This window comes from Microcebus murinus, chromosome 19 (genome assembly GCF_040939455.1).
Source record: "Microcebus murinus isolate Inina chromosome 19, M.murinus_Inina_mat1.0, whole genome shotgun sequence".
NCBI classification, from domain to species: domain Eukaryota; kingdom Metazoa; phylum Chordata; class Mammalia; order Primates; family Cheirogaleidae; genus Microcebus; species Microcebus murinus.
The window spans coordinates 31,951,849-31,967,685 of NC_134122.1; the positions used below are offsets into that span (position 1 = coordinate 31,951,849).

Consider the following 15,837-nt stretch of genomic DNA (forward strand, 5'->3'; position numbering starts at 1 on the left):
GGCGCGGGACGCGTGGCTCTCAGAGTGCTGGAGGTGCTGGCTGCCTTTGCCCAATCGTGGCATCCCCAGGTCTGGGCGGCACACTGGCCCTGCCGCTTTCCTGAGCTGGGGCAGGGGTCAGGCAGTGTAGCCGGGGCCTGCAGGGAGGCGGGGCGGCAGCCAGACAGCCTGAATCTGCGGCGGGCCACTGATGACCGTGGACGAGAGTATAAGCTCTGAGCCTCCCAGGTTCTGGTGAGAGTGGGAGACAGAGGCCTCACCTGTCCCCAGGCACGCTGTCCCTCTCTGCACGTCTTTGTCCCAAATCCTCTTCCTGGCAGAGCGGGAACAGGAACGATTCATTGGTGAGGATTTGAACTCAGGTCCTACTCAAGGTCTGCGCCATGTCCGTCCCGGCTGCCAGTGGCCCTCAGCCACACTCACACACCCGGGGACGGGCACCTAAGCCGCACACGCAGCACGGCGGAGGCGGGTGTCATTCATTCACTCGGTGAATCGTGCTGTCACCTTCCAGATGCTCACGAGGGCCCACTGTGTGCCATGCACAGGTGCAGGGGCTGGCCCAGAGCCCTCGATGAAGCAGGCCACGTCCTTGCTTTCCCAGGGCGCTTGCTCTGGTCAGGACAGACGTGAATTAAATCGGAACTAAGTCACTGACGGAAAGTGCCCTAGGAAAATACCGCAGGCAGCGGTTGTCGAGGCATGAAGTTTGCTATTTCATGTGAAGTTATCAATGCAGGCCTCTCAGGGGAGGTGACATTTGAGCAGAGAAAGGAGGGAGAGAGTTACAGATGTGTGGGGAAGACGGCCAAGGGGAACGGCCAGTGCAAAGGCCCTGAGGTGGGAGCAGCTCGGATGTGTTCCCAGCGGAACCCCCACAGGGAGGACCAGGACAAGCTGTCCCTGCACATGTGTGCGTGTGGCCGGGCATGGCCACGCCAGGCGAGCCTGAAGAGTCTCCAGGAACTGAAAGAAGAAGTAAAGCCCTTTCTGCGCCCTCCCTGCCCCCTCGGCTCCCCCTCACCCCCAACCGCAACAAAAGGGACTTCCTCTTATCAGCGCATTTAAGGCCCAGCCCGAGCACGCCGGGACAAGTCCAGGTCACACTGCCTTCCAGCCATGGGGGACACCTTCATCCGGCACATCGCCCTCCTGGGCTTCGAGAAGCGCTTTGTCCCCAGCCAGCACTATGTGAGTAGCAGGGGCGGGGCACAGTAAGGGACCGGGCAGCCCCCTGGGCCACCTGGACTTGGAGGGCGAAGGGGGCGGGGTCTTGGGCACGTGGCTCCTGGTGGATCGGCCTGCCGGGTCCTGACACCCAGAGATGCTCGCCTTGGACATTCAGGCTGGGGAGCCGGCTGGGCTGGGACACACCTGCCCCCGCCCTGCCCAGCCCGCACCCCCAGCCCCAGCCAGGAGGCCCCTCCCTGCTCGCCGGCCATGGCCCTGCAGCCCAGCCCTCAGGTCCACTGCCCCATCCTCCCGGGAGCCCTCCCTGACCAGCTCAGCTCGTAGGGAGTGGCCCTTTCCAGACCCAGGCCTGGCAACTGGAGCTCTGTCCCCAGTCTCCTCTGGCATCGGTTACATTAGAGTCTTATCCTCTCCAGTATAGGGTGACAGCACCACGGCGGTCAAAAAAGGGACCCCTTCTGCCTGCGGGGGCGGGGGGCGGGTGCCAGCCCAGAGGAAGACCAGGAGGATCTCTGTTTAGTAAATTGTATGGTATTTGTGTGGAGCATTTAGTCCTATGTCTAAATGCTTGGCTTTTAGAAAAAAGCCAAGACCTTTTTTCTTTCTTTGGAACTTTTTTTTTGGAGACAGGGTCTTGCTCTGTCACCCAGGCTAGAGTGCCATGGGATCATCATAGCTCACTGCAACCTCAAACTCCTGGGCTCAAGCCATTCTCCTGCCTCAGCCTCTCAAGTAGCTGGGACTACCAGCCGTGCCAGGCTAATTTTTTTATTTTTATTTTTTGTAGAGATGGCGAATCTCATTCTGTTGCTCAGGCTGGTCTCGAACTTCTGTGCTCAAGCAATCCTTCCTCTTCAGCCTTTCAAAGTGCTAGGATTACAGACGTGAGCCACCTGCCTGGCCTGTAACTTTTACTTTTGAAATAATTACACATTTACAGAAAGTTGCCCAAAGAGTACCAATAACTCCAATATTTCTTCACACCTCTCTCTTTCTCTTTCCCTTTCTCTCTCTCTGAACATAAATTTTCTGAATCATTTGAGAGTAAGTTGAAGATATTGTGTTTCTTTACCCCTAAATACTAGGTGCTGTGTATTTCTTAGAATCTAAGACCTTCTCTTCCATAACTGCAATGCACGGGTGTCAAAATCAGGAAATACACTGATACAACACTATTATCCAAACCCCAGACTTCCCCAATTATCCTACTCTTCTCAAGTCCAGAATCCAATTTGGGATCAATTCATTGTCACATCCTTTAGCCTCCTTTCATCTGGATCTCTCTTAATCAGCTTTTCTTTGTTTTTGCTATTCTGGCATTTCAAAGCGAGCAGCTAGTTACTTTGTGGAAATATCCCTTGATTTGGGTTTATGGGACGCTTCTCCATTAGATTCAGGTGATGCCTCGAGGGCAGGGACACCTTGGAGGTGACGCTGTGTCGTTCTTGTGGGATCCCGTTAGGTGACATGCAGTTTTGACTTGTTCCAACGTGGGAGAAGTTAACTTTGACACCTAGGTCATGGATGTGTCTCGCAAGTTCCTCTATTGTAAAGTTATGATTTTTCCCTTTGCAATTAACAACAAACTCCAGGAAGATTCTTTGAAACTATGTGAATATCCTGCCCCTGCTAACTCGTGCCTAGATCTCATTACTATAGTGATCACCAAAGAGTGATTTTTTTTTTTTTTTTTGAGACAGAGTCTCGCTTTGTTGCCCAGGCTAGAGTGAGTGCCATGGCGTCAGCCTAGCTCACAGCAACCTCAATCTCCTGGGCTCAAGCAATCCTCCTGCCTCAGCCTCCCGAGTAGCTGGGACTACAGACATGCGCCACCATGCCCAGCTAATTTTTTTCTATATATATTAGTTGGCCAATTAATTTCTTTCTATTTATAGTAGAGACAGGGTCTCGCTCTTGTTCAAGTTGGTTTTGAACTCCTGACCTTGAGCAATCTGCCCACCTCGGCCTCCCAGAGTGCTAGGATTACAGGCGTGAGCCACCTTGCCCAGCCAGAGAGTGATTTTTTAACTCTCTCATTCCTTCTGCATTTATTAGTTAACATTTTACTGTAAGCATCTTCCCTTTTCCCTTATTTTTACTTTTATCAATGTGGATGCATAGATTCCTATTTTATTCAATGGGCTATAATCCATTCCTATCATTACTTATTTGGATGCTCGGATTGTCCCATATTTGGCCAGTGGGCGCTCCTTCAAGCTGGCTTCTCTGCCCTTTTGACACGACCCTCCGTTCTTCGAGCATGTCTTGACTTCTGGCACGGCGCACTCCAGGTTTATCTTGCACTTTCCAGCCCCAGACCTGGACTCAGCCATTTTTGGTGTTTTTTTTTTTAGTGGGGAGGGAAATTAGAACCCAAGATCTGGAAGCAAGGTGTGCTTATTGTCACTGGGCATCATTGCTTGCATCCTTTCAGCACACAGACTGGGAAAAATAGCAATTTCATGTGATTCTTGCCTTTCACCATTTAATATTGCACTGTGAGAACCTGCTCCCAACAAGATCAATCTATATACTCTTTTGCTTAATCCTACAGTACAGATAAAGTTGTTTCAGAATTACTGCACCCATACTACAGTAGGTGTAAAACGAACAATACACCTACTAACCCATTCGTTCAAATTTTTGTTTGCAATTCCTTGTGTCCTTTTATCTTTAGACAGAGGGTAATAACAGTGCTGTAACTAAAAGTTACTTGGATTATTTCTTTTCTATTTTTCTTTAATATGGTTCTGTTACTGATTTGGTATAAAGTTCATTTGTTTCTTTTTGCTTCCAATTTGGAGGTTTTAAAAATTCTTTGTTGATTTAATTTTATTTTTAAGTATGTAAAATATTTTTTAATTAAATATGTAAAATATTAACATGTGTTCAAACATGAAAATGTGACAAAAAGATATGCTTAGACACTTAGTCTGGTTTATTTTTCCTGTGTTTCCATTTGCTAAAATAAGTAGACATCTGCTAAAATAAGTAGACAATTTTTACATTTTTTCTTCTTTACTCCACACACGTAATAAACAAGTTGACATATTATATATACTTTTTTCATTTTGCTATAACATCCTGGAGTTCCCTTCAAATTAATTCACTGAGTCTCTCAAGTTACATCTGCTTAATAAACCATTGTACCCATATGCCATTGTTTATTCAAACAACTGGTTAGATTGTTTTCACTATTTTACACCTAATCATGCTGTATTTATATTATTATAAGTTGAACACCTCTTTATATTTTTGAGTTACATACATATCGTGTTTCCCCAAAAATAAGACCTACCCATAAAATAAGCCCTAGCAGGATTCCTAAGCATTTGCGCAATATAAGCCCTACCCCCAAAATAAGACATAGTGATGGGTGTGTCTACGCAGCGTATCTGCACAACCCATGCATTTTGTCGCAGAGCGGTCAAGAAAAGGAGCAGCCCTTCTCATCTGCCCCATCGTGACAGCTGCTATCCCAGAGGTGACCAACAAGGTCGGCTCCCCCTGTCAGGTCCCCGCCATCCTGTGCGTGCTGCAAGCTGAGGCTTTGAGGGGAAAATAACACATCCCCTGAAAATAAGCCCTAGGGTGTCTTTTTGAGGAAAAATAAATATAACACCTTGTCTTATTTTTGGGGAAACACGGTATGTGTATGTGTGCATGCTCTGAACTGTTCATGCCTTTTGCCCATTTTTCTATCAGATTTTTGTCTTTTTTCCTTCACGATGCCCAGGTATTATTTTAAAAACAATTTTGTAGAGGCGGGGTCTTGCTATATTGCCCAGGCTGATCTTGGACTCCTGGCTTTAAGCGATCTTCCTGTCAGTTTCCCAAAGTGCTGGCATCACAGGCATGAGCCACCACGCCCAGCCATTTGTTGAGTTTTGAGCATTACCACCATTCTAGAGCACTCCCTGCCCCAGTCATTCCCCTCCTACCCCCAGGGACAAACACTGTTCTCACTGTTTTCCACCATAAATTTGTTTCGTTTGCTCTAGAATGTCATAGATTCTTCTGGGTCCACCAAATCTGTGCCCTTTCTGTGGCCCAGGCAACCCCAAGGATCTCCCTTGCTCAAACCCTCGGGCTCCCCCCAGGGGGTAGAGGGCAGGCAGATGCGTGGCAAGGCCCCCTTGGAAGCTGAACACGCGTCCCCACCCTGGCCTCCCCCCAGGTGTACATGTTCCTGGTGAAGTGGCAGGACCTGTCCGAGAAGGTGGTCTACCGGCGCTTCACGGAGATCTACGAGTTCCACGTGAGTGTCAGGATGGGCGAAGGGGGGGACACAAACAGAGAAGGCAGGAAAAACAGGCAAGAGAAGAAAGGGTCTAATTGGCAGTCTCCTCACTTCTACTCCATCGGTAGCGAGGGGGGCGTTTCAGCCTGGAAGCTGGTTTCTAAACATTCACCTCTTCCTGTCATTTTTTTTTTAACTTTAAAAAAACATTTTACCCCTAAAGCGTATTTTATTGTGGCAAAATATTTGTAACATAACATTTACCATTTTAACCGCTTTAGGTGTACAATTCAGTGGCCTTAGTACTTTCACAGTCTCATGCAACCGTCACCCACTATACCCTTCTAGAATTTTCCATCTTCCCAAATAGGAGCTCTGTACCCACTCAACACTAACTCAAAGGGATAGTCTCAGGGCTGGACCTGCCCTGTCCCTGCAGGGAGCAGCCTGGCCGGGGTCGAGGTTCTCATCCCCGGGGCCTGCTGGGCACGGCCACTGGCACGAACAGGCTCCCTCGTGTGCCAGAAGGACTTAAGGATGCTGCTGCCCAAGAAAGCATCTCGTGGGAGTCTGCGGTCACCACGGTTCCCGTGAAAGAATCCCATAGGCCTAGAAGGGAGGGCCCTAACACTGGCGATTGGTTGGACAGGATGGGGGATGGACAGGGTGGGAGTGGGAGAGGCGTATGGAGGTTGCTGTCATAATCCAGGCCTGGCGGTGGCTTGGGGCCAGGGCGGCGGTGGGTGGCAGGCAGGGGCCGGGTTCTGGAGAGATTTGGGGCATAAAACCAAAAGGACGTGGGGTGGGAGAGAAAGATGGAGTCTCTAGCCACAGGGATTCAGGGGTATTTAGGTTGTTTCCAATGTTGTGCTTTTACGGTGTTGTAATAACGAATATTCCTCCACATCTTCCTTTCCTTTTACGTTTAGAAAACCCTAAAAGAAATGTTCCCCATCGAGGCGGGGGATATCAGCCCAGAGAACAGGATCATCCCCCACCTCCCAGGTGAGGAATGGGGCTGGGTCACCTGTCGTGGGTCCCCTCACCTGCCCTTGCCAGTCCCCTCTCTGGGCACCTGAACCGGTCATTGAGTTCACGCGTCCTCCGGTGCCAGCCCCCAGGTGGTTTGACGGGCAGCGGGCCACTGAGAGCCGCCAGGGCACGCTCACCGAGTACTGCGCCACGCTCATGGGGCTGCCCGTCAAGATCTCCCGCTGCCCCCACCTCCTAGAGTTCTTCAAGGTGCGCCCCGACGACCTCAAGCTCCCCACAGACGGCCAGTGAGTGGTCCCCTCCCCTTACCAGGCACGGGAGGGAACGGGGGCTGGATGTTTCCCGTTTTACAGGCAAGAGACTGGAGCTCAGAGAGGGACAGCCACCTGCCCAAGATCACACAGCTGGAAAGGGAAGGAGGCAGGGTTCCATCTCTGCTGTGTGGCCTGCCGAATCTCTCCCTGGACTTTCGGTGCTGGGGGAGCACTCTGGGCTGAGGCCTGAAGTCTGGGTCCTCATCCTGACACTGTGGCCGCCTGGCCATGGGACCTAGAGCCCCACTGGTCACCGCCGTTCCATGAGGGGCTTCCCCATGTGTACCAGGTGGTGAGGACGATGCCTCTGCTGCAGCCCCGGGTCTCCTGTGCCCACTGCCCTGCGTGGAAGGCACCTGAGAGGCTTAGTGAGCTCCAGGCAGGCTGGGGAGGTCCCCCTCTCGGGTCCCCCTCTGGTCACTGAAGCCCAGGGGGCAGGCCTGGAGGACAGCACCGCCCCTCACCAAGGCACCCAGGCCGCCAAGACAGACGGCATTGCTCAGGCGGGCACCTGCTGACCCTGGAACGTGCCTCCCGGTCCAAGGAAGGGTGGTTGTCGCCGGCCGGGAGGCCTGGGATTGGTGGGCTCACCCTGGGGCTCCCTGCCTGTCACCTGCTCTCTCCTGAGGCTCCAGAAGGCAGGAGCTGGCCCACAGCTAACCAGAGCCTTTCCCGGGCTGGGGCATGGGTCAGCCGGCGGGGGCAGAGGTGCTCGCTCTCTTCTGCAGGAGGCTGGGTCATGTCCTCCTCCTGTCCCTCCCGCGGGCATCGAGCAAAGGTCCCCTCTGTCATTCCCCAAAGCCCTTCCTGGCCAGTCCAGTCGGTCGCTCTCTTCTCTCTGCAGTGGCCCCGTTTCCCTCGTTCCTTTTTGCTCTTGGGCAGTTCTTCTGCAGGTCTGCCCAGAGCCTGTCCTTCCCCAGCAGGGAGCTGAGTGACTGACCAGACCGTTTGCTCCCTCCCCAGGACGAAGAAGCCGGAGACGTACCTGATGCCCAAAGACAAAGACGGCAAGAATAGTGTGGCGGGTGAGAGCACGGGCACCGGGGGCACCCAGGGTTGGGGTGCGGGGAAGAGGGCAGGGGGTGGGGGCAGGCTGGGAGGGCGCTTGGCTGGGTCTCTGGGGGTCACTGGGCAGTGACAGGAGCCCCTTGCAGGTGGCAGTGCGTCCTCACCTCCGTGGCCACAGAGCCTGGCGCAGACCACGGCTCCCAGTAGCCTTGGGGATGCTTGTGGCTGAATGAACAGGTTTGGGGGCCAGGGTGAGCTTTGGAGGTGACGCAGGGACATGTCCATTCCTAATCTTTATGGCACAGTGCTCGTTAATAATAACATCTAACATGCATGGAGCACTTGCTCTGTGCCAGGCACGACGTTAAAGGTACAACCCACGTGACCATCCCTACCCCAATATGAGATAGGCACTACTGTGCCGTGACCCCATTGTACAGCTGGGCACACTGAGGCTGGATGTGAGTTGAGACTCTTGCCCAAGGTCACCCAGCCACTGAGTGGTGGAGCAGGATTTGAGCCAGCCAGGGTGAGGCCCAGACGAGGACTCTGGGCTGTCTGAGGGACTGTCGGCGCTGCCGCAACACAGGCGCACGGGCTGGGCGGTTTGAAGGACAGAGGCGAATGTCTCAGTTCTAAGGCTGGAGCCCCGCACCAATGGGCGACAGCGGTGGTCTCTCCTGAGGCCGCTGTCCTTGGCCCGCAGACTGTCCCCGTCTGGCCTCTCTCCTCGTGCACATCCTGGTGTCTCTCGCTCCTCCTCTGAGGACACCTGTCATACTGGGTTAGGGACCTCATTTTAACTGACTTGTCTCCTACAAGACTGTCTCCCAATGCAGTCACATTCTAAGATGCTGGGGGTTGGGGCTTCAACATACAGATTTGGGGGACCAGTCTGGTCCACAGCAAGTGGCATCAGCATATCTGGGGGTCCTGGTGGGGAATGCAGGCTCAGGTCCCCTGCAGACCTACCGAGTCGGGTCCCAGAAGCCGACTGGGGACTGGTGCACATAGAAGTCGGGAAGGGCCACTCGAGGCCACTCACCGACTCATCGAATGAGAAGGAGGATGCGTCTGAAGTGGGGGCCGCAGCCTGGAGCCCGCCAGGCTCCCAGAAATGCGGGTCTGCAAAGACCGGGGATGGCAGTGCCTGTTCTGGCGGCTGGCATGGGGGACCCGCCCTTGAGGTGCCCGCTCCCTCCGTCCTCCCTCTGCCCCAGACATCACGGGCCCGATCATCCTGCAAACGTACCGCGCCGTCGCTGACTATGAGAAGAGCTCGAGCTCCGAGATGGCCCTGGCCGTGGGCGACGTGGTGGACGTCGTGGAGAAGGGCGAGAGCGGTAAGGTCCTCGCCCCGCCAGGGCTCACGGCCTCTGGCCTCCTTCCGGCCCGGCCCAAGGGTGGGGCCCGGCTCCCTCGGGTGCCCTGAACGTCCTCCCCACACCGCGGGTGGCCCGCTCTGAGTGTGCGCCCTGGGGTGGCCGGGGCGTCCGTGGGGAGCCCATGTGGGGTCCTGCTCACAGGAAGCGGGGTCGGGGCTGGGGTTCTGCGAGCCCGTGTGCGGGTGTGAGGTTTCCGTGTTGAGCCGGTGCAGGAGGCACTCTGGAATCAGAGCGCTGGGTGTCTGTGTGCTGTGTCCGTGTGTCCTTGCCTCCCCTGATGGCTGAGGGGGTGCCAGGCCCTGCCCCTCAGTCCCCCCCCACACACCTGGCACAGGCTGGTGGTTCTGCCAGATGAAGGCAAAGCGTGGCTGGGTCCCGGCGTCCTTCTTGGAGCCCCTGGACAGTCCCGACGAGGCGGAGGATCCGGAGCCCAACTATGCAGGTGCCCTGCCGTCCAAGGGCGTAGGGGCGTGGGTGGAAGGGGCAGAGAGGCGCGGGGATATTGAGGGGCTGTCTTGGGCCCGGCCTGGGGAAGTCAGGGCTGAACCCCATCTCCTCTGTCTTGGGGGCCCAGGAAGGTCGAGACGCCCTTGGTCAGCGCAGGGAACCAGGAGGTGGAGCAGAGGGTGGGGGAGGGGAGGGGGACACGTGGTGGCCCCCAGCATGGGGCCAGTTCCAGTGTGAAGCTGAGTGGTGAGCTGGCCTGAGGCTCAGGAAGGAGGGCTGCCTGGAGGTGGTGGCGTCATCCCTGATCAGATGGGGAAAACTGGCAGCCCCAGGCCAGGGCCGAATGGGGCCTGCATTAAGTTAAAAAAAGTTAGAATTGGTTGTCCATATTTTAAAATTGAGAGATTTCACCATGCGATGTGGATTTATGGCTCCTCTTTAAACATGGGGAAAGGCCTGCAGCCCTACGTGCCAACAGCTGGCTGGAGTTGAGTGGCTCCTGGTGCCACGTGGGTGGTGGTCCCCACCTACCGCACAGCTGGCCACTTCTCCCATGTGGGGGGCCGGGCCTCTGTCATTATGGAGCTCATGGCCCGCAGTGTGGACGGCGGTGGTTGGACGTGGGCAGCACACCTGGGTGCAGTGGGCGGAGTCCAGAGTGTGCCCTGGGAGCAGGTGGCAGGAGGAGTGGGCGGGTGGGGTGGGGCGAGCCGGAGCAGGGGACCGTGGGCTCCAGGGGGGTCTGGAGCAACTGGGTGAGCCCGAGGCCCAGAGAGGAGAGGAGGGGTGGCGAGCAGACCCTTACCCTGTGTCCTGTGCCCCCACCGTGGACCAGGCGAGCCCTACGTCACCATCAAAGCCTACGCTGCCGTGGAGGAGGATGAGGTGTCCCTGCTCGAGGGTGAAACCATCGATGTCATTCATAAGCTCCTGGACGGCTGGTGGGTCATCAGGTAGGAGAGCCCCTCCCCCCATACTGCACCCACCCGAGAGTCAGCCTGGCCAGGGCAGGGTCCGTCTGGGTCTGGGCTGACTTGTCTGTGTGCATGCGTGACTCTGGGTAAGCCGCTGCCCCTCTCGGGGCTGCTTCCATCTTGGGAGCAGGTGAGTGAGGAGCCCACCTGCTGTCTTGTGGGGCTCAGTGTCCTTGTCCCAATGGGTACATTTTTCCTTTGTGACTTAGGATCTCTTCCTGACCAGCCCAGTGTTCCTTCTCTGGCAACACTGGTGAACTGCTGCATGAGTGATCACTTTTCTTTTCCCTTTAAGATGTTTTTTATTTTTTGAGACAGAGCCTTGCTCTGTCACCCCTGCGTAGAGTGCCGTGGCGTCAGCCTAGCTCACAGCAACCTCAAACTCCTGGGCTCAAGCAATCCTCCTGCCTCAGGGTCCCCTGTGGCTGGGACTACGGGCATGAGCCACCATGCCCGGCTAATTTTTTAATTTTTATTAGAGACGAGGTCTCACTCTTGCTTAGGCTGATCTCGAACTCCTGAGCTCCAGTGATCCTCCCGCCTCGGCCTCCCAGAGTACTAGGATTACAGATGTGAGTCACCACACCAGGCCCTTTTAAAACTTTCATTGCAATTCACATCTGTAAGAATACTATTTTATTCTGGTTCTGGGAAAGCAGGATGTAGGAGCTTGCTGGGCCATTTTCCTGCAACCACGGGGCCTCCTAGGTCCTTGCCGGGGTTTTCAGAACCCTGGGTCACAGGGCCAGCCCGTGACCTCAGCAAGCTGGTCCCGAGGCTGTGGCCACAACACACATACCCCTAGCCTGGGCCGCCACAAATACCCCTTCCCCTGAATCTTCTTGTGATTTTCCCACCAGCCAAGAAGAATGAAGAGTTTTATCGTGTGACATCCGTGTTGTGTGAAGTCTGTGTTATGCAATGTGGCTTTTTTTCCCTCCTAAATATAGTATTGACAATGGACAGGAAAATATCTTCAACATGTGGTGCTGGAACAGCACATGGGAAAAAACCAAAGGGCAAACCCAGACCCTATCTCACACTATACACAAACATTTATTTCCCATGGACCACAGGTTTTACCAACTGTGAACCTAAACTAAGTAGCGTCTGGAAGAAAGCATAGAAGAACTTGGCGACTTGGAGGCAGGCAAGAGTTCTTAAGACACGAAGGCAGTCACCCTAAGAGGAAACTGACAAATACAGTCTCATAGCAAATACATGTCCCCAGGAGACCTGGCTGGATCTGCTCACTTCCTCCCTCTGCCCAGACTGCAGGAGACCTGGGAGGGCCTGTGTTGCACAGAGGAGGAAACTGAGGCCCTCAGGGGCAGAGTCTGGTCGTTTGCAACCTCTCAGCCTGCCTTGACCCCTAGTGTTAAGGGAGAGCCCCGAACCTCCCCATCTCTGAGCACCCCCAAGACAACTGCCCGACCCTCAAGGGCTGCCTCTGATGCAGGAAAGGAGACGTCACGGGTTACTTCCCGTCCATGTATCTGCAGAAGTCAGGGCAGGACCAGGCCCAGGCCCGACGCCAGATCACGAAACGAGGGGCGCCGCCCCGCAGGTGAGCGAGCGGGGTTCGCTCTGCCGGTCCACTGCCATGCCGGGGCAGGGGAGAAGGGGCAGGGGCACCCAGCCTGGCGGGGGAGGCAGGACCCTCTCTGGGTCAAGTGGCCGGACGCGCCCTCCCGCGATGCCCCGGCCCTGGGGGATGTCGTGAGGACGGTGGCAGCCCCGGAGGCTCCCCGGGGAGGAGGGCGGGCCGAATGCCCGAGAGGGGGTGGGACACGGGCCTGGGCTCCACGGCAAGGGAGGGTCGGTGTCGCGAAGGGGACTTCCTCGGGCCAGTCTTGGGACCCCCGGGGTGCCCCTCCGAGTCCCGGCGGGCAGGGACGCGCCCGGGCCCTGACGACGCCCCGTCCCGCTGGGCCAGGTCGACCATCCGCAACGCGCAAAGCATCCACCAGCGGTCGCGGAAGCGCCTCAGCCAGGACGCCTACCGCCGCAACAGCGTGCGCTTCCTGCAGCAGCGGCGCCAGGCGCGGGGCCCGCAGGGCGCGGGGAGCCCGCTGCGTGAGTGCGGCCGGGCGGGGCGGGGCCAGCGGGGCGGGGCGGGGCCAGCGGAGAGGCTTGGGCGGGGCCAGGGCCAAGGCGGGGCCAGCGGAGAGGTGGGGCCAGCGGGGAGGCGGGGCGGGGCCAGGGCCGGGGCGGGGCCTCTGACAGGCCGCGCTGCCGCCCGCAGAGGAGGAGCCGCAGCCCCAGCGCGCGAAGCCGCAGCCGGCTGTGCCCCCTCGGCCCAGCGCCGACCTCATCCTGACCCGCTGCAGCGAGAGCACCAAGAGGAAGCTGGCGCCCGCCGTCTGAGGCCCCGCCGCGCCGGGCAGCCCCGCCACCTCCCGCCCCTGTCCCTGTGTGTACGTGTGCTACCGTGTTTCCCCGAAAATAAGACTGGGTCTTATATTTATTTTTCCTCAAGAAGACGCCCTAGGGCTTATTTTCAGGGGATGTGTTATTTTTTTAAGTACAGCACAACAATCTACATTTATTCAAATATAGTTAAGTCGTCGTCTTCTGGAACATCATCATAACTCTCCAAACCCCAAATTCCATCCTGAATTTCTTGCGGCTCTATTTCCTTTAGAACCATTGGCCCCAATCTCTCCCGTGGAGCAATAGAGCTCTCGTGGGGCAGATGAGAAGGGCTGCTCATCTTTTTTACCCCTCCTTCACGAAATGCATGGGTTGTGCAGACACGCTGCGTGGTCACGCCCATCACTAGGTCTTATTTTCAGGGTAGGGCTTATATTTCCCAAATGCTTAGAAATCCTGCTAGGGCTTATTTTATGGGTGGGTCTTATTTTCGGGGAAACACGGTATATAGCCCGGTGCCAGGATGCTGCGGGCAGCCCCGGGCCCTTGCCCCACATGGCTCTCCTCCACCCCTCAATAAATGTCGCTTGAAGTGGACAGAGGTTCTGCAGAGGCGCAGGGAGTACTGGGCCCCACCCGAGGGTATTTCTAGAATGAGGACAGGGGCTGTGAACTCTGCTGAGAGGAAGTTGCAAGAGTGGAGGTCCGGTTGCATACTGCCCTGGCCTTGGCCAAGAACAGATTTGCACAAGGCCAAGTGCAAGAGGAACTTCCGGTTCCCTGCTGACCACAAGTCTGGACAGAAACCCCCTGCTCAGACTCTGGCCGAAGAGTCCTGAAGATGAGTGGACATAGTACAGGGGGCCAGCCCAGTCTCATAACAGAGCATGACCCTGTAGCTGTACCTAAACTTTGTGATTTAGGTATGGCGCTATCCTCTGATTATTCACCTAGACCCTGCTCCAGTTAGGTGGTTCTACCAGGAAGCATTGGCCAATGAACAGACCCTCACTGCTTACCTTAGCGTTGCTGCCAGCTCAGGGCCTGGGAGTCTTTGCTGGTGGGTCTAACCCAAAATGCAAAAGACACTAAGGTGCAAAGTGGAGCTGCAAATCTTTTGAAAGATGCTGCTAGTCATGAAGGCCACAAGTGTCCCTCATAAGCAGAAGTAGCTATGTGAGGGCAGGCAAGGCTGATCCCATTAGAGATGAGAGAAAATTGATAAGGGGACATGCTGGTCAGGAGAATAATCTGACCACCAAAGGATTGGTGAGGCCTTGAGAAAACCATGGAGCCCTTAAATAGTTTTGCATTTTGCAGACACTTGTTGCTGCAAAAGTCCACTGTGTAGAGCTGTGGGAAAATGAACCACCAATCCCAACCCTTCTGCTTGTTCCGTTGCACTTATACTTTTTTAAATTAAATACAGTATAAAATACTTTTTTCATAATTTTGTTTCATTTTTTTCCAAGATGAAGTCCTGAACAAATATTTTCCCGGTGTTTTTTCTGTATTTCTCTATATTTTCCTTGAAGTGGCCTTGCAAGGGTACCAGTGTCGCATGCTCAGGAGGGGGCTCAAGGTGGGCGTGGTGGCCAGGAAGGCGTGCCCGCAGGGAAAGACCGGACAGACACGGGATGTGTGTGCCCGAAAGTGCTGGCCCTGAGTAAGCCCTGTGCAATTTGTTCAGCCAACAATTTTCTCGAGGCCAGGCATATGCTGGGTGCGTTGTATCATGTCAGGTTCTGAGAACAACCCTGTCCAGTAGGTATTTTATGGATGAGGAAACCAAAGCCCAGAAAGTTTAGGTGATTTGCTTAAGGCAACGTGGCAAGATGGCAGCACTGGGGGGTGGAGCAGGGCTTTTCTGATGCCAAAGCCATACTGGATGCCATAGTATCCTGTCCCCGCAGAGCTCATGGTCTGTGGGTCAGGCCTCGTGGTGGGTGCCGTGGCTGTGGGGCGCTCAGAGGAGAGGGGTGAGCACACAGACACGTGCCAGGCTGAGTGAGGGGGCGTGGCTCTCAGGGCCCTCCGAAGACCCCCAGCCCCTGGGCCCTATGTTGGAGGAGTGACCAGCTCCTTCCTCTGCCCATCCTGGGAGGTGAAGACAGGGCCTTGGCACAGAAGGGGTGCACTCTGGGAACTGTCAGAGCCCCACCAAATCCAGTCCCCAGCTCCCCGACCACACCACTCGCAAGTGTCTGTTTGCAGACACCTCATTGCCATGACCCAAATCCACCCCAACCCATGCCAGTTTTGGCTCTGTCCCATGAATGACAGTGTGGATCAGTGGCTACTATACCTCAAGTTACCTTGGTCCCAACACACATTCCAGAGTAAAGAAGGAATCAGGGGTCTTAGGAGTTGCTTAAAAGCAGAATCCGCCCCATGAAGGGTCCAGCCAACAGAAGGCAGCCTAGACTGAGCCCTGCTGTCCCCGCCCACTAGGGAGCCACACACATGACAGATGACAAGTGCAGAGGCTGCGTAACAGACACCTACGAGCTATCTCAGGAACAGTGGCTACTCAGAAATGAAGCACATGGACTTCTGAGTCACATGGACCCGGGTTTGAATCCTGCATGATCTTGGGCAAGCCACTCAGCCACTCTGAGCCTCAGCTGCCCTGTCTATAAAATGAGGGGCTGATCTTCTCCCACTGCAGGGCCACACTTCTGACATAAGGTGCTGCCATGTGTTCAGGTGCAGGTCCCCCTGCCCACCCCATCACAAACCAGCTGACCCTGGGTTCCTTCTCCAGGAAGTGAGCCTCTGAGCTCCCGAGCTGTGTCTGCAGTGGATGCCCAAGGACACAAGTGTCTGTGGTGGGGTCATTCGCCCTGTGTCTGAAGACAGGTGCTGGGGCTGGGCAGCAGGGCAGGTGACACCAGCCATCCGGAGGATGGCCT

General features: G+C 55.4%; 1 protein-coding gene across 2 annotated transcripts; it reads left to right on the forward strand.

The window, feature by feature from the left end:
* The first annotated feature begins 1,064 nt into the window (after nt 1-1,064).
* On the forward strand, nt 1,065-14,361 carry NCF1 (neutrophil cytosolic factor 1). Of its 2 annotated transcripts, none has more exons than XM_075995387.1 (11): nt 1,065-1,191; nt 5,369-5,449; nt 6,361-6,436; nt 6,546-6,711; nt 7,702-7,769; nt 8,967-9,089; nt 9,466-9,573; nt 10,414-10,531; nt 12,012-12,119; nt 12,489-12,628; nt 12,798-14,361. In XM_075995387.1, exons 1-11 carry the CDS (start codon nt 1,120-1,122, stop codon nt 12,917-12,919), a joined length of 1,182 nt encoding a protein of 393 aa, XP_075851502.1. In that variant the 5' UTR covers nt 1,065-1,119; the 3' UTR covers nt 12,920-14,361. The 2 variants fall into 2 exon arrangements, with proteins under 2 accessions (XP_075851502.1, XP_012597647.2); XM_012742193.3 differs by having other exon boundaries at nt 7,702-7,763.
* Nucleotides 14,362-15,837: the final 1,476 nt, after the last annotated feature.